The sequence below is a fragment of the Phascolarctos cinereus genome, unplaced genomic scaffold (genome assembly GCF_003287225.1).
Source record: "Phascolarctos cinereus isolate Bilbo 61053 unplaced genomic scaffold, phaCin_HiC Scaffold_3;HRSCAF=262, whole genome shotgun sequence".
NCBI classification, from domain to species: domain Eukaryota; kingdom Metazoa; phylum Chordata; class Mammalia; order Diprotodontia; family Phascolarctidae; genus Phascolarctos; species Phascolarctos cinereus.
This window is the reverse complement of record NW_027555736.1, coordinates 136893045-136911392: the sequence shown is the minus strand read 5'-3', so window position 1 is coordinate 136911392 and position 18348 is coordinate 136893045. Positions and strand designations below refer to the sequence as shown.

The 18348-nt window shown below is 36.7% G+C and overlaps 2 protein-coding genes across 5 annotated transcripts in view; one reads left to right on the top strand and one right to left on the bottom strand.

Annotated features, from left to right (window-relative positions):
- Nucleotides 1–4258, top strand: part of MTMR10 (myotubularin related protein 10) — a 67899-nt gene extending 63641 nt beyond the window's left edge. For both annotated transcript variants that reach the window (XM_020968620.2, XM_078151181.1), the window contains exon 16: nucleotides 700–4258. In XM_020968620.2, the coding sequence (XP_020824279.1) occupies nucleotides 700–1293 (594 nt within the window). In that variant the 3' untranslated portion in view covers nucleotides 1294–4258. The remainder of the gene's footprint in view (nucleotides 1–699) is intronic.
- Nucleotides 4259–6681: 2423 nt separating this feature from the next.
- FAN1 (FANCD2 and FANCI associated nuclease 1) overlaps nucleotides 6682–18348 on the bottom strand; it is a 45138-nt gene continuing 33471 nt past the window's right edge. For all 3 annotated transcript variants that reach the window (XM_078151180.1, XM_020968596.2, XM_020968597.2), the window contains 6 exons: nucleotides 18002–18166; nucleotides 17265–17427; nucleotides 12036–12139; nucleotides 11309–11503; nucleotides 8168–8296; nucleotides 6682–6904 (listed from right to left, as the gene is read on the bottom strand). In XM_078151180.1, coding sequence (XP_078007306.1) covers nucleotides 6767–6904; nucleotides 8168–8296; nucleotides 11309–11503; nucleotides 12036–12139; nucleotides 17265–17427; nucleotides 18002–18166 — 894 coding nt within the window. In that variant the 3' untranslated portion in view covers nucleotides 6682–6766. The remainder of the gene's footprint in view (nucleotides 6905–8167; nucleotides 8297–11308; nucleotides 11504–12035; nucleotides 12140–17264; nucleotides 17428–18001; nucleotides 18167–18348) is intronic.

The following is an 18348-nucleotide window of genomic DNA, read 5'->3' as shown; positions in this document are numbered from 1 at the left end:
GAAGCAGTCAGAGGCTAAATGACTTGCCTGAGATCACACAACTAGCAAGTGTCTGAGGCTGGATTTGAACTCAGGTCTTCCTGACTCCAGATCCGGAATGACTCCGTTTTGTCACTGTGACTACTAGCTGCCCATAAAATGAGCAAACTGAGGATTATAGAAGGGAAATGACTTGACCAAGGTTATACAATTAGCAATTAAAGTTCTAGGTTTCAGGCTTAGACCCCCCATAGTCTGTCCTCTTCTGCTACACTGTAAGAGTACACTTAAAATCTTAACCGAGGTTTTCTAAAAATATTTTCTGCTTAAATTGCCTCAAGTTCTGATTTTTCTTTCCATTGTACTCATTTTTATATGCAGTTTCATGAGTGATGTCATTTGAGATTTTTTTTCTAACTTAAAGTCTTAGCCTCTCGTTACTCAATATTCCTTCCTGTTATTTAGGAAGGGGAAAGTTTTCAGAATGAAGATATAGGTAAAACCTTTAGTTGCGCATAAAACAGCATAGTTATCAAACTCATAAAGTTAAAAAGAAAATTAGGTAAGTGTAGTATTCTAAAGGAAGAAAATTAAATGGTTTAAAGTTGTTTAAGGCTAAAATTCCCTCCAACTTATGTAAAATAGTTTATTTTAAAAACACTAAATCATTATTATTTTTGTGAATCAGAAAATAACATGTAAAATCTCTTCCTCATACAGAAAAATTATAGCTCTACGCTGAGAGGAATGCCACCTTCCTTTAAGAATGGAATCATTAGTGACCAAGATTTGCTTCCAAGAAGAAATTCACTAATATTGAAATTGAAGACAGATCTTCAGCAAACTGACAGCCAGAGCACTGATATGGAGCAATATTTTAGAGACTGGTTTTCAAAACCTGTTGACCTACATGGTGTAATTCTGCCCCGCCTTTCTGGAATACACATAAAACTGTGGAAACTCTGCTACTTCCGTTGGGTTCCAGAGGCCCAGATTAATAATGGCAGCTTCATTACAGCATTTCACAAAGTCTCTCTACTGGCAGATGAAATAGATATGCTCAGCAGGAGTCTTCGACAGTACAAGAGCAGTCCTACACGAGCTAGCTCTTCAGAACTGGATCAGAGTAGGATGTACTTTAAAGCAAATGGTCTAAATGATACATCTGGGACTCCGGAGTATCTTTCCTCTTCATTTCCATTTTCGCCCGTAGGGAACCTTTGCAGAAGAAGCATTTTAGGAACACCATTAAGCAAATTTCTGAGTGGTGCCAAAATATGGTTGTCTACTGAGACTCTAGCAAATGAGGACTAAAATATAGTATTTTCTGAATATTTGGGAGAAAATGGTAAATCTTTTTCCTCTGAGATAACACTGCTAACTGTGGCATCTGAAGCTGTAATAATTTTGTATACAAGAATAATAGTTGAATTTGCACAAATATTTAAAAGCAAACTGAATCATGCTTCAATCGCACAATTTTTAAAGTAGGCATAAACTTTGGTTTTGATTTTTTTTCTTTCCCTGAATTTCATAGCTCTGGCTTATTTTCAGGTGACGTGCAAGCAAAAATTTATTTAGAGGATAAATATGATTATGCTAATCAGATTATTGTTATTTTTTTTTGCTGCATCTCTTTTCCGGCCACCAAATGAGGTTTCTCTGATTAGCATTCAAGGAAGCAAAAGCAAATATTTAAAAAACCCAGAATAACCATATAATATATTGCCAAAAATAAGTTGACGTGTGGGAGCAAAACTTTGAAAGTAGGCTTTATTGTTTCTATATTTACGTACTTCTATAGTTACATTATTTCCAATTGGTTTCAGCTAATGCTTATATTAGTGCACTGTGGCCATAATTTATTTTTTTGAATCATCTTGTTAAATAAAGAATTTTTAGAACAGGGTTTTAAAATTTTGTGAGTTTCCCTTTACTACACAAGAACTAACTTTAAAATGATATGCACTGTTAATCATAAAATGTTTGCTGTAGATAATATAATTATAGCCTTAGAAGTGCCTTTAATTGAAATTAATTTTAAGATAAGTATACTACACAGTGAAATGTAATTTCATTTTTAAATAGGATGTTAAAGTCCTAATGTGTATTGTAAACATCATTTTCATATTCAGATTCATAAATCAAACTGGAAATCAGCAAAGCCATTATTTGGACCTTTAAACAGCCCCCAGAGCATTAAGTGCCAGTATATAGAATGCCTTTGAAAGTGTCATTTAGAATGAACCTTTATTTAGAAAGATCTCAGCAGAAAGATTTAATTTCAACTTTACTCATTCATTGTCACAGAATGAAATGTTTCTTTTTCTGTTATGCTAATTGTTCATTTTTATATTGGGAAAAATTCAGTATATACTGTGAAGATTCAAGTTTTGGTTTTTCCCTCAGGAAGGAACATCTGCTATCTAAGGAAAAGGAAGTATTCATTGTATGTGTCACTGACTTTTGATAAATTTAACTTTTGATACATTCTTTGGTCTTATTAGAAAAATTCAGATCACCATGTCAGATAAGGGGTCTAAATAGTCCACAAAGGATAAACAAACTTGAGTCCAAAGGACCAGAGTGGAAGAAACAAGATCTCTCAAAATGCTGCTAACTTTGAGCAGGCAGGAGAGAGCCTTTTTTCCTATGTGCATCTAGTTTTGTCAGAAACATTGAGAGAAAAGGGACAAAAGTGAAAGAAGATTATGGAAATAGGGACACAGAAGTGCACTTCACATTTGTTTGGGGATATTTTGTTCCATCCCCCTAATTAAACTATTGTAATATGCACATATTCATTGCAGTGGCATTAATACCCCAGCCTTTCCAGTAAGTGGCTTAAACCTTAGCCAAAGACATTCAAGTTGAAACTTTGGGTATGAGAGCTCCAATATAGGATCCTGATTTTGAGGGTTTTTCCTACACTTCTTCCCTCTCTCTCCATTCCCTGTTTAAGGGGTCATATTCTTAAAAAGTAGCCAGATTGTTTACAGTTTCTTAAACTGCCAACTCATTTGGGATCTTTAAAAATTTGGCTGAGTAAAATAACTAACTAGTCAGTATATTTCACTTTGAAAAAGTGACTACTGCCCAGAAACAATAAATTTTTCTATTTTTTAAAGGTTTTCCAAGATTGTTGTTGTACCTGTATGTTTGATGAGTAGCTGTTTCTATTTGATGAATAATTTGCCTTTTTACAAAATTGTTTGAGTGGTTATTGCTTCTTAGACTAAAGAGGTAGAGATGTTTTTATAACTTGTCTTAAGAATTTTGTCTTGTTTATAAAGTCAAGGTTTTGCTAGCCTTTTGGATATAAAAATAAGGATTACTTTTGGTTTATATCGGAACCTTTTCTTATATAAACATTTGTAATAGTTTATTGATTGAAAATCAGTTCTTATTCCCTTAAAGTGCTATAGATTACCTTCCCATTTGTTTCAAGCTGTTTCCTCCTTTTGAAGCTGCTTCATTGTTAATATACTTTAGACTGTTATGAATTCAAACATTGGATTTGACTCATTTTCTATAGTTGTCTCCGCTTACCCATACAATTCATCTCTTTTAACTTTAAAAAAATTTTACAGGTTTTAAAATTAGGTACTACTAATACTGATTTATAAAGATAGAAACATCTTTATGTAAACTTATTTTTATATCATTTTCTAGTGAAAATCTGCATTGGTTGTCATTGGTCTGTTGTAGCGATTATTGTGCCATATTGTACACAAAATTAACAACTGCTGAAATTTTAAATCCTGGCAATTAGAGTGGGTGAAACAAAGCTGCACTTAGCTACTGCTAACAAGAAATGATGTGATTGCAACTACAGTACATATACTGTACCAAAGAAATCTAATAATGTAGAATCCCATATTAACATTCTGATAAGCCTTATTTTTTGCAATAATTGTGCCAATGTACTTTCAGTGTGATATTACTTCAACATGTACAGTGCCTGGCCATTTATTCTCAGATGGAAATTTATATTAAAACCAAAAATGTTTCTAACCTTTTATTTAAATAAAAGATGACTTAATAGGTTAAATTAATAGGTTAAAACTATTCCACAGATCTTTTAGTTACAGTAATTGCTTATAGCAGTAAACTTGGTTTTGTAAAAATTGATACTAAGTGAAATCTGAAACCTTTGTGCCTAACAATGACTGTTACTTGAGTTAAATAGGATTTGGCAGGAATATTAGAAATTTTGTCAGTAAGAGGTGATGAATGTCAAGGAGATCTTGATTGTTGAATAAAGTTTATCTTTTCCTCAGCGAGTGACTTTTGTATTCATCATCAGTATAGAGTCATCCCTTTGTCACATGCATAGGTGAGTGGTTCAAAGACCTAGTCAGCTTAGCTACCTTACATAAACAATGAGATGTTTTACTATCATAAAATGATAAATTTACATTTACAGCATTAACTGTTTTCTGTATTTGTTTGGGATATGATTAGTTATTAACCTTAAGCTTGTGTGTGCCTATGTGTGTCATGGCCAAGTAAAAATCTGGTTCTTAATATTTTTGAATACCTGATTCATGCAAGGGGCTCATATAAATGAGGTACCCAAAGGCCAGATAAGTTTAATTACCAAAGTCACATAGCTGATTTTAGTAGCAGAGCTGGAACTACCACAGTTTTGTGGGATCTAGTTTAGTTGTGGGTAGGCCAGTCCTCAGAAGGCAGTCTGTCCCAGGACTATTGCCTTTCTGACATCCACTGTTAGCTTAGTGTCTGAGAATCCAGGATCACCCCCATTCCGTGAGGAGGCATCCAAGTAAGGGATCATTGCCTATTTTTGTTTAGGCTCAGAAATGGTCGCTAAGCTGGAATCAGGTTTCTTCTGACTAAATGCCCCATGTTAATTATTCATTATCCTTTCATTTGCATGTCAAAGAAACAGCTCTTGGAGGCCACTAGTAATAGATCATAAGTGTGTTTGAATTTTGTGACATTTGGGAAAAAGCCACATTCTATTTCTGCAAGGAAATACTTTTGATCAGCACTGTTGATTGTGCTTATAGCACACTGAACTGATGGAGGGTACGTTTGTTTTTTAAATGAATATTTGCATCTGGAATGGAAATGCAGAAAACTTCTATTTGAAGAATTTCAACTACTTGCTATGTAGTAATATTTGCATCTGGAATGGAAATGCAGAAAACTTCTATTTGAAGAATTTCAACTACTTGCTATGTAGTTTTCTAATCAGGTTGGTAGCTACACAGCTTAAAGACACTAAACGTTGTGTAGTATATCTAATAAAAGTATTTTCTAATGAATTGTACTAGTGGGAATAAAGCATCAGATTGTATTTGCCATGCATAGGGAGCATCTATATACGTGTGTGTGTGTGTGTGTGTGTGTGTGTGTGTGTGTATTTATATGGATAATTCCTGGGCTTGCCAATTGTGTTGACATAACCCATAGTGTGGCTGATATAAGGATATTGTGCTAAGTGCTAGGGATACTAAGGCAAAGATGTTTCTGCCCTCAAGGAGCTTACATTCTAATGGAGAAGAAACATGTAAATAAGTGGGTATATATACAAGTAGGTCTGTATACAAGTTGGAGTTCCTGGAGGGGTGTGAGGTATAAATCAGGAAGGGAGCCATTCCTTACTAAAAGTTTTAGATGCCAAACCAGAGTTTATATTTGATCTTGGAGATAATGGGGACCTCATGCTCATTGAGCAGGGAGTGTGAAATGGTCAGACCTACACTTTTGGAAAATCACCGTGGCAACTGAGTGGAGGTTTTATTAGAGTATGGGAGAGACCAGGCAGGAAGAACAGTTACCTATTGCAAATCAAAACCAGGCTGAGCTGCTGATGGAAAATGGAGAGTTAGTTGGTACAGATGCTGACTGACCTAACTGATCACCAAATGAAATGGTACAGAGCAGAGAAGAGAGCCCAGGACAGAACCTTGAAGACAACTATGGTTGGTGGGCTTTACCTAGTGGAAAATCCAGTAAAGGAGACTAAGGAGCCACTAGACAGGCAGGAAAAGCACCAGAAGAGAGCAATGTCATGAAAACCTAGTGAGGAAAGAGTATCCAGAGTGAGCAACAGTGTCAAATGCTATAGGATTAAGACAAAAATCCAATTGATCTGGCAATTAAGACATCATGGGTAACTCTGGAGAGAGCAGTTGTAGTTGAAAGATGAGGTCATAAGCCAAGTTGCAAAGGGAGTAAGAAAAATGGCACCACTAAAGGTAGCTCACTCAAGGAATTTAGTTACAAAGAGGAGGAAAGATAGAATAACTAGCTGGGATAGTAAGATCAAGCGGATTTTTCAAAGAAGGACATGCTTGTAAATAGCAGGCGAGGAGCCAATAGATAATGGAGATAGAGCGGGAATGATTAATGGAAGCAACCTGCTGAAGAAGTTAGTAGTCAGCATAAAATTCTGTGAGGCAGATGCTACTATCTCCATTTTGGAGATGAGAAAACTAAAGATTGGAGAACTTAGATGAAAATACAATAATAAAGTGGCTATTACTGACCCTTAGCCCACTGCCATATTCTCTGTATCTGTGTACAAGTCTGACAATGGATTTAAAAAAAAAAAAAGGAAAAACTGCTTTGGACAAATACCAGTTTAAGTGTTTGATTAATATATGCGTACCTACGTATTATGCTAAAATGAGTCCTTGAACCTGGTAACAGAAACAGTCAAAATTAGACATGTAAAATGTAGCAGTAACATTTTATTTTGGAAAGGGAAAACCAAGCCAGCAGCAAGTGACAAAACATAACCCAAATTCTGTGATCTCTAGCTGAGGCATTTGCTCTTAGCTCCAACTGCAACCACATGGCAGACTTCGACCTGGGCTCCCAGTTGTTGCAGTTCATCCAACCAAATCATCTGCTTGTGGGAAAGACGATCGTTGGGCCCTTTAACTTCTACCAACTAGAGTGAAAAAATGTTAAAATGTGATTAATGCTTTAAGTGAATAGCTGTCAAAATTTATAACATCGAGGCAGGTTTTTTGTTTTTACCAACTGCAAGTGTTTATTTTTTTAAATTAACCATTTAAAAGGCATCTTTTCTTGCTACATAAGTTCATAAAAGTTAAGATGACCAAGAAAAGAAGGGAGGGGGAAGGAGAGGAACCTCATAGCAGCGATTTACTTCCAAACATAAATTAACAGGTTTGTAACAATAATTGTTGAAGAAATTCAAGTTATGTATCTTAGGATAAGAGTGCTAAGTGATCCCATTATTAGACATGTGTCCTAAAGAGATCAAAAAAAGAAGGAAGTTCAGACCCATATGCACAAAAATATTTGTACAAAAACTTTGTGTTACAGCAAAACAACAACAGCAAATGGAAACAAAGTGGGCATTACTCAACTGGGGAATGAATGGCTGAATAAAACATGAGATATCAGTGTGATGGAATATTAAGAAATGATGAAAGGAAAATCTGGGAAGGCTTGTATGAATTAATGCAGAGTGAAATGAACAGTCAGGAGAACATTTTATACAATGCCTACGACACTATAAACAACTATGAAACATTTAAGTACTATGATCACTGCAATGACTAATTGTCTTCAAAAGTTAGATGATAAATCATGTTGCCCTCCTCTTGGCAGAAAGATGAAGGGCTGGAGAAGCAGAATAAGAATGTAAATTCATTTTGCTTGATCACACCTATTTATTACAAGGGAGGGCTTTTTTTTGGGGGGAGAGGAAATTTATATGAGGATTTGAGAAGTAATGATAGTGATGTCATGACTTTGATAGTAATATTACTATCACTATTGTTACAATAAGAATATTGTAATTTGATGCTCGGATAAAAAAATACACCAGAGGAAAAGACAGTTGAGAAGGGAATACAGACAAGCATAGTGATGGTGATACCCCTCTTATTGATTTGAAAAAAAGTTACATTTGTTAATGTCCCTCAACTCTCCAAGCACAAAGTTACAATCAGAAATGATATATGGAAGTATATGGATTTGTGTATTAGAAAAGCAGAACTAAATATTAAAAAACAAAAGCTATTATGATATTGAGTATTAGAATTATTGGTAATTACCATTCAGTAATTCAAAGGTAAACTGAAAGAAAGTGTTAATATATGACTATATATAAAATATATATATAACATATATACGACTATATATATTAGATATATGACTTTGAAGTTCTATCAGAGCTTACCTTAAAGTGGTTATTGGGGGTATTCCATACAACCAGATCTGGGAGACCCCCTCTGTGATGCCGAAGGTCTGTAGCTAGTAGTCTACAAACGCCACTTAAGAAAGGTCCTCCAAAACAGGATACTAGGTCCTAAGGCAAAACATGAACTTCTTTAATCTGTTTTTGTTGTCATTTTAAAAAGCAGTAAGCACCTGTAGTCTTAGGACAAATGAAAAGTACCATATTAATCCAACTCATTGCATTCCCAAAATGAGATCTTTTAAAGTCAATAATTTCTTTAAAGGAAAATAAACATACAATGAAAAGGAAAGCACCATGGCATGGCAGATGGAAAATTATCTCAGAATAAGGAAGTCCTGGGTGCAAGTCTCACCTCTGCTATATACAACACTAGCCATGTAACCCTAAGCAAGTCAATGTACTTCTTAGTAGCTCAGGCAACTTTCTAAGACGATAACAGAAAGACTTTCATCAGTGAAGGGAACTTTTTCACCAGGAGTTCCCTATACCAAGGAAATCATGGATCCAGAGTGGGGAAAATACACTGAAACCTAGTACGAATTTTATGCTGCTCTCAGGCTTTTTATATGAACCAGATTTGGGGTTTATAGGCAGAAAATACAGTAATCATTCTTAGCCTATCCAGTGGGCACTCTAAACAGCAGCAACAGCTAGAATTCTGGCTTCTGAAACAAGTGCAGGGGTGGGTGGGTAAAGATTATGAGATTATTTCTGGAGTAAGAGAAGGCCTTTGGATCCCACTCCCAGCATGAATTGACCATTACTTTCATTGCACCACAGGGGGCTTTCAGGTGCTTCTTGATGGGGGAAGGGTAGTCCATCCCCCAGAGTCTAGCCTGCACTTCTATACTATAATCAGTGACTTACAGTTCCCCAGATGACAGATAAGGGACCCAATGGTGATGGTAGGAACAGTGGTGGGAGACTCAAGCCTGGGACATTGCAAGAATGTGTGGAAGATCTAGCAGTGAATCACTGGGATACAGAAGATGAAAATGATGGTAGGTCAGCCTAGGGTTCAGAAGAGGCTAGCAATGTGGATGGCTGCCAGGTAAGGGAACAAGGATAGCCACACTATAGATCTGGGGCCATGGCATAGTACAAGAAGAAAACTATGAGGTATCGGGAAGTAGGCTGGAGGCCCTCAAAGGGAAGGAGCAAAATCCTTTTAAATTTTGGCACCTTGGGGCAAAGTTCCAGTCATCTTGTCCTAGTTATGGCTTTGTTAAACACATCAATTAATTACTCAATCAACAAATACTCATTATACAACTATTATGTGCTAGGCATTGTACAGACAAAGACAAAGAAAGGAAATTATTCCAGTCCCAAAGAGCCTACTGCTAGGAACAGTGGGAGGGGAAGAGTAGGTGAAAACATGTGTGTGTGTGTGTGTGTGTTGTGTGTGTGTGTGTGTACAGAATAAATACCAAATAATGGATAGTTTCAGGAGAGAGGGCACTAGCATTAGGGAGAGGAAGAATCAAGATGGCTTTATTTAGCAGGTAGTGCTTGAGCTGAGTTTTAAAGGGAGGGGATTCTATTATGTGGAGGTGAGGAGTTTAAAACAGGAAGATTGGAGTAGAGTGAAAAACAGAAAGGAGGCCAATTATGCTGCACTGTAGAGTGAAGGAAGGACAGTAATATACAGTTAAGCTCGAAAGGTAAGTTGTGGAGGCTCTAAAAGCCAGGCAGAGGAAGTCCTATTTTATACTAGAGGCAAAAGAGAGCCATTAGAATTTACTGAATAGAGGAGAGACAGGGTCAGAATTGCATTTAAGGAAAGTCACTTTGGCAGCTGTGTAGAGGATGGAAGATCAGAACGGGAAGAGACTTAAGACAAGGAGCGCAATTATGAGGGCACTGCCACAGTCCAGGTGACAGGAGATGAGAGCCTGACCCAAGGTGCTGGCCGTGGGAGTGGAGAGCAGGCAAAAGAAAATCCTGCTGTATCACACAGGGTTCAAACTGTGTTTCCATGCTAGTCTTAAAATCATATGTTGTCACACAGACACTGTACTTCATGCAATTCTTGCTCCCTATTTTTATTTCTATTTAGTTTGATGCATAGTTATCTCAAACTTTGTAGTAAAAAAAATTTTTTTTCTTTTTATAAAGCATTAATAAAATTATAAATGATCTAATTTAATAACTGAAATTTATGTAGAAAAATATAAATCCATATATGCATCTAACTCATGATTTTACAGAATTATATTATGTACACCAGACACCAGTTGATAAATAAAATCAAAGGTATTAGTGTAAAGTTCCCAATGCAGAGGGTCATAACCTCCCATCTGCATGACTTCAAAAAGCATATAATAATACTCAGGACATTCAGTACTCTAGGACTGGACATAAAACAAAACTGGTTCCCAAAAGCATCTGAACAAATTTTTAAATGACACAGCAATAAACAGTTATTAAGAGATGAGATATGCATAACCTTAAGAGTTGATGTCAATTATGCCTTGCAACAGCACTTACCTTGAGGTTTTTGCTAATAAAAGAATGTTGGGTTAGATGGACAATGAGTCCAACCTAATCTGGACATACCCTGCGCTCCTAGTAGATCAAATATTTTTTCCTTGCCTGAAAGTTAATTACACTAAGCTCAAGAAAACATATAAAACATTATTGGCCAATATATTTTACTGACTTGTTCTTTTAAATAAATTTTTTGGTTAGCCACTTATGTGTTCTAGCTCTATCTGCTCTGAATGGAAGTATCTTGTAATGTTGGTTTATATTTTAAGAGATGGCTCTAGAGGAGAAAGTAAGGCTGGTGACTGCACAGCCCTCCCTCACTTAAATCCAATTCACCTGCAAGTCATGGCATCACCTCCCTAATGTCACAGTCCTCTTTGAGAACGAAGGACAAACAACAAAGGAAGAATGAATCTGGAAACAGTACTAGGAGTGGAAACAGTACAAACAGCAAAGGCAGGTAAGTTTCTGGTTGTAGGTGTGGGGCTGGGTAAGTACAGTGAGAAACTGGTTGATTCAGGGATAGAAAGAGGACTCCCACAGCCCTTGGCTGTTGGAAGATGCTCAGCAGAAGCTGCCCCCAATTTATTTGGCCAGCCTAGGGTAGGATGACAAACACTTTCCCTTTACCTGTGCTTGCTGAAGAGAAGAGAACCTGTCCCAGTTGACTCCTGATGCTACTTTACCCTCCTGAGCATTCCATACATTTGCAATCAACTCTTTCAGAGTCTCAGGAGAAGCCTCATGAATCATCTGGAGCCTAGACTCAATGGCATCGCATCTGTTTTCATAGAAGCTGTCTGTGTATAAATCCAATGGGAATGCCTGTATAGAAATGTAAATATGCTCTGTAATATGGTGACTAACCGGAATTAGAGGAATTTTCAAAAGCTGTCAAGTTTTTAAAGGTCAATTTAAATAAAATGTCATTCTCATCTAAATCTTTTTTCTTAAAAGGTGATGCATCCATAAAGATGGGTTGTGTAAAAGCAATTTGTGATGCTAACTTTTTATAGCTGATGTAACCTCAAAAAGGTATTTTAGGCTAAATAATGAGAGCTTAATAATTGAGCTTAATGCCTATATGGCATATTCTGAATTTATAAGATTTAAGATTAATTTACTAATAATTCAGAATTCAACATAACAATTATTTAAAATATCAGTATGTTAAGTATATAGTATAACATAGTATGCTATAGTATATAAGTAATGGTATATAGTACAATAAAATAATTTAGAATATAAAAAAATTTAAAATAAATGGTTTCAATCATCTATTACATATGAAACTAAATAGCAAAAAATGAATTATTAGAAAAATTGCTTAAAGATTTATAAAAAAATATATAAATACCTGATAAGAATTTCTAAAAACATCTGGTATCCCATCCATGAAAATGATGTCCCATAGTAGAAGGCTATATAGAGTAATAAATGTGGACCCTTCCCCATGAATACCTAGGGCAAAAGTCATATAGATATTCTGATTTGCAGTAATAAAATGAAAATCTGACAAAGTTTAATTTCCTTTAAATTAACTGCAACAACCCCTCAAATAGATGAACACTTACCAAATGCTTAGTTTTCAAATTAGTTAATGGAAACTTTTTTGAGGACTGTCACATAGTATAAAAAAATACATTATGTATTGGTATTGCCATTTGTTTATGTAAGGGAGCCTGGTTTAGAGTAGCAAAATTTTATTCCTTTTTGCAGATATTAGCAACTATGTCATTTTCGACATTTCAAAGATCTACTGGAAATGTTGCTAGGAACCCTGAAATGCCAGGGTTCAGGGCAGAGTCTGCCTGAAATGAATTCACACACTCAAATCTTCTTCTAGTCAAGGAGCAGTTTGCTGTAATGCCAACAAAAGTTGGCAGGTTTCCTAGTGAACCTGCAACTTAATGGGAGTAAGACTATTGCTTATATACAAAAAGGACAGTGAAAGGATCTGGATGGGATTAAGGAGTAGTAAGTAATCTGGGGTGGGCCAGGTGCAATAGTGAAAGGAATATTAAGTAGTCTTCGTGGGCCAAGAGCAACAGTGAAAGGACTGTCAAGTAAGCTAATTAGATGAGCTAGGTGGGCTGGGGTGGGCCAACTGCCTTGGGCAGTGAGCTGGGGTGCTAAAATGTATGGGAAAATTCAGGGATTGGGTTGCTTTCAAAGGTCTTTTCCTTTTAGGGATCCAGGTCCCATCACCCCATCAGAAATACATGGAAGAAGTGTTGATATGTAATATACTGAAACTCTCAAAGGTAAAACCAAGGCAAAGCAAGAGGCAAGATATAGAATCTGATCCCTGGTCAGCAGAAATTGGAGGGAAGGGAAAGGAAGACATAAAAATGGCCACAAGCTGAATTCCCATCACTCTGGATAATAGTTAAGGATATTTCTATTTGTTTTTAGAAGATTAAAGGCAACTATGTACAAAATGCAAATTGAATACTTAGCAACTGGCCTCACAGTCGTCAGTAACATTTATTAAGAGTCCTACTATGTGCTTGAATCTGTGTTAAGCCCTGGGGATACAAAAAAAAGGCAAAACACAGTTCTTCCCCAAAGAAACTCAAAGTCTAATGCAGGAGACAAGTAAACACATATGTACAAACAAGATATATACAGGACAAATAGGAATGGGAATTTGGTTGGGACTTCAAGGAAGTCAGCAGGTGTAGATGAGGAAAGAGAGCATTCCAGGCATGGGGAACAGTCAGAAAGAACCCAGTCAAGGGATGGAGTATATCGTCCACTGAACTGCAAGGAAGCCAGCATCGAACAATTTGAGAATTATTTGTTGATATCCCTTTATTACTCATCTATTGTGGAATGATTCTGGTCAGGGCGGCCCACCAGCAGACTGCCACAACAGAACAAAACTGAGGTGATGAGGGTCTATGCTAGGGTGGTAATAGCGTCAGAAAAGAGGAGGTATATTCAAGAGTTATTACAAAGGTGAAATAGACAGACCTTGGCAACAGATTAGATATGGGATGAGGGAGGTAGAGATAAGAGACTTCAAGAGTCAAGAAGATACCTATATTGTGAGCCAGAGGGAATGGGAGGATGGTGTACAATAACAGAGGGAAGGGGTTGCGGAGGCCTTAGGGGGAAAGATAATGAGTTCAGTTTTGGACATGTTGAATTTAAGTGAGAAGGAACAAGATTTTTTTTTTTAATAAATGAGCTCCTAAAATAGATGTGGTCTGGGGGGCAGCTAAGTGGTGCAGTGGATAAAGCTCTGGCTTTGGAGTCAGAAGGACCTGAGTTCAAATCCAGCCTCAGACACATAACACTTACTAGCTGTGTGACTCTGGACAAGTGACTTAACCCATTGCCTAGCCAAAAAAGAAAAAAAAAAGAAATAGATGTGGTTTGATCCAACTCAGTAGTAGCAAAGACCTGGACACATCCATCCATTGGCTATAGTGCACTTATAAGTTAAAATGGTAGGACAAATGCTATATAGAAACTGCTTTAAGTTTGAGCCTACCCTTTCCAGGGACCAAGATGGCATAGAAGTCAGTGTGGCGGAAACACTGATGGAGGCTGAAGCCAATGGCATTAGGGAATCATCCCAACTCCTTAGGTATACACCTAGAAACCAGGCAGGCAGATGTAGCCTTGCTCCCAAACCTGCGATGCATTTGTGATAGTGGAATATGAGATAAGAATTCTTAGAACTTCTATGAGCTACACGGGGTAGACTGGGGAGAGGGGAGACCTCATTCAGGATAAATTTAAAGCCCTTTGCTTTTTGGGGAACCTACTGGAGAGATTCTCCACCTAGGACTTTTATTATTGGACACCCTGGATCCACTAGAGAAATAAGAACATTTTTTCCTCTTTCTTTTAAACTGCAAGTTTCAGTTTTGGGGTATATATCTTTAAAAGTCAAATGAATTCTTCTGAGACAATCTTTGCCTGTAAGAATGGTTATTATGTACCATTATCTGTTATATTACTGTAATCCAGTATGCACACTTCAGTTAACATGAGAAATTTTTGGATTTTGAACCTTAAAACACTAGTGACTAGTAGACTGCCTAGAGCATACTATGGTAGTTCATAAATGTTCATATTATTTGCTTTTACTTTCTAAGAGACTCAGACTCCTTGCCTTTATTTGTGACGTGAGCTTGTCTGAGACCCTTTTGGAAATCAGGTCCATTGGATAATGTTTGCCTGCTGGTATAGAAATCCCAAACATTTAACTCCAAGAGCTTAATCTCTTTCTCCTGGGAGTCTCACCCCTCTTCAAGGCTTACATGATATTATATTTAGCCTCCAACTGAGCCTATCTGTCCTAGTACTGGACGAATTTGGAGTTCCCATATGTGTCCTTGCAATGGCAGATGTCTCCTAGGGGAATATTCCAGGAGACTCTGGGAATATAGGGACTCAAAGGAAATCTGCCTGCTGTTGAAAGAGGATTAACTATGGCATGGGGACCCTAAGAGAAATTCGTATGTGCCTCGTGTAGAAAGACGTCTTAAAAATCTCGTAGACCACAGTGGATGGCCTTATGCAGAGGTGGGGAATGTCCTTGGGTGTGGCCTTTTGACTGACTTTTACAGAACAAATCCTTCTATTAAGAAAGCTGTAAAGGAACTACCAAAGGGGAGGAAAAACTGGTCCATATGGGTTCACAAGAGAATCCTAGCAAACTTTTAAAGGACAATTAATACCTCTACTGCACAAATTATTCTCAAAAATTGAGGAAAAAAAAGATACCAAACCCATTGTGAGACATTATAGTCCTAATTCTTAAACAGGGAAGAATTAAGCACAGAAAGAAAACAACAGACATCTCAAACTGGCTATCTTTTATAGAAATCTTAAACTCAACATGTCCAAAACTAAACTCATTATCTTCTCCCCACTCCCCACCCCAACCCTATCCTCTTTCAAACTTTTCTATTACTATCAAGAAATACCACTATCTTCCCTGTCACCCAGGCTCACAACCCGGGTGTCAACCCTGACTCTCCACTCTCTCTCACCTCCCCAACCCCATCCAATCAGTAGTCAAGATCTGTTGTTTCTCCCTTTGTAACATTTCTTGTATATGCTGTCTTCTCTACTGTCACACAGCAACCAACCTCTTGCAGGCCCTCATCACCATTACGCTGAACTACTGTAGTAGCCTACTGGTTGGTTTCCCTGACTAAAAGACATTCCAAAAATATCTAAGTAGTCAAATGATATGAACAAACAGTTATCAAAATAAGAATTGTAAACCACTGAAAAAGTGTTCTAAATTATTAATAAGAAAAATGCAAATCAAAATAATTCTGATGTTTCATCTCACATTGACCAAGGTAATAAATATCACAAAAGTCACAGTCAATACTTAGAGGAATTGTGGAAAGTCATATTACTACATTGTTGGTGGATCTATGGGTCGATTCTAACCATTTTAGAAAGTAATTTGAAATTCCACAAATAAAATGACTAAAATGTCTATTCCCTTTGATCCAGAGACTCCAGTGCTAGGCATATTCCCAAAAGAGGTCACTGACAAGAAGAAAGTTTCCACGTATACCACAGTACTTACAGCAGCACTTTTTTTGGGTAAACTTTATTTTATTTTTTCCAATTACATATAAAGATAGTTTTCAACATTCATTTTTTATAAGATTTTGAGTTTCAAATGTTTTCTGCCTCCTATTCCTCCCCTCAAAGACAGCAAGCAATCTGATATAGGTTACACATGTGCAATCATATAAACATATTTCCACATTAGTCATGTTGTGAAAAAAGAAACAGAACAAAAGGAAAAGCCACAAAAAAAAGGTGAAAATAGTATGTTTCAATCTGCATTCAGACTCCATAGTTCTTTTTCTAGATGTAGATAACATTTTCCATCATAAGTCTTTTGGAATTGTCTTGGAACATTGTATTATTGAGAAGACCTAAGTCAATCATAGTTGATCATAGCACAATGTTGCTGTTACTGGGTACAATGTTCTCCTAGTTCTTCTCACTTCATTCAGCATCAGTTTATCTAAGTCTTTCCAGGTTTTTCTGAAATCTGCCTGCTCATCATCTCTTATAGCACAGTAGTACTCCATTACATTCATATACAACAACTTGTTCAGCCATTCTCCAACTGACAGGCATTCCCTCAATTTCCAATTCTTTGCCACCACAAAAAGAGCATAGCAGCACTTTTTGTGGTAACAAAATAAAGTAGATGTCCACTGACTGGGAAATGGCTAAACAAAAAGTGGTACATGAATGGGATGGAATGTTACTGTGCAGTAAGAAATGACGACCACAAAAAAGCACAGAAAGACTTACATGCAAAGCGAAATAAACAAAGCCAGATGACAATCTACACAATGACCACAACAATATAAATGGAAAGAAGGACAACCACGAAACTACTGAACCTAAGTGTTGTAAAATTATAAAGAACAAGCATGACACCAAAGAAGAACTGTGAGAAGATGTCATCCTTTGCTGCTCAATAGAATGAGAGTCATGGAATGTCTGACTTTGTCACGTGCTGACTAGATACAGAAGAAATATAGGTGATAAAAAAATAGCAGACATTTTAAAAAGTTGGCTATATTACCTTGGTCAAAACCATTCTGCCTGTAATAGGCTAGAGCTAGCTCTTCAACTGAACACATGACTGTGCTTGGAGTCAATTCATCTCCTTCTGTATCAGTTTCCTCCATAAGAAACACAGACTTTCCCATTCCACTTTGAGGACACATTTTCCCTTTTATGGTCACCTGAACAACATCAAAATAGGTATCAAGACAAATCAGCCTAACTTCACACAATTGTTTTCATGCAGTAACAAAATGTTCTCTTAATTCAGTCGGCCATGGCCAGACTAGATACATTTTCAGTAAATGACATAAGTATGTAACTGATAATCTTACAACAACAATAAATGCAGAATTTATACTGTTGTTCCCCTACCTCCCACCTGCCCCACTGACAGCAGGTAGCTGCTGGAATTGATTGCTCTGGATCCACTCAGGATAAAACATCAGCAAAATGCCACAGAGAGCTTCTTTCCTCAGTGGTATAAAGAAAACCACCAAGAGAAGAACTTTTATTCATTTGAAAGGAAGAAAGAAAATACTGGACTTTGTGTGTTTGGAGTAAATCACATGTTCTGTGAGCAACTGCTCATAGACAGGAACATGGAAAAAGAACAGAATTTGTTCAAAATGTGAACAGAAAATTTCTAACGCTAAAAGATGAAAAAATAGATTATTCTTAAGTTGTTGGCTGTGTAAAAGAGAAAGTACAGTCAGTTAATCTTGACTATGTAGAAACCAAAGGAAATTTACTCACATGGGTAACATCTTGAATACTTATAACTGGCATTTTATGAAAGAGGTGGCTGAATTTTTTACAACTTGGAGAATCTTTTAGTCGCATTGCTCTTTGGTAAAGAGAAAAACGATGTCCTGTTCTTACATGTGGATCCAACAACCCTTCTGTGATACAGTGAATAGCCTAGGGTACAACACAATCACACCGGAGAATCTTAAATATGGCAGACTTTGTTTAGTTTAGTGGGGTGCTATGAATTATTTAGCTTAGCAAAATAAACACTTTAAAAATTAGGGCTTTATCCAGTCCTGAAATTCCTCTGATATTCCTCAGAGTAAATCTAAATGTATGATAAAGTACAACCT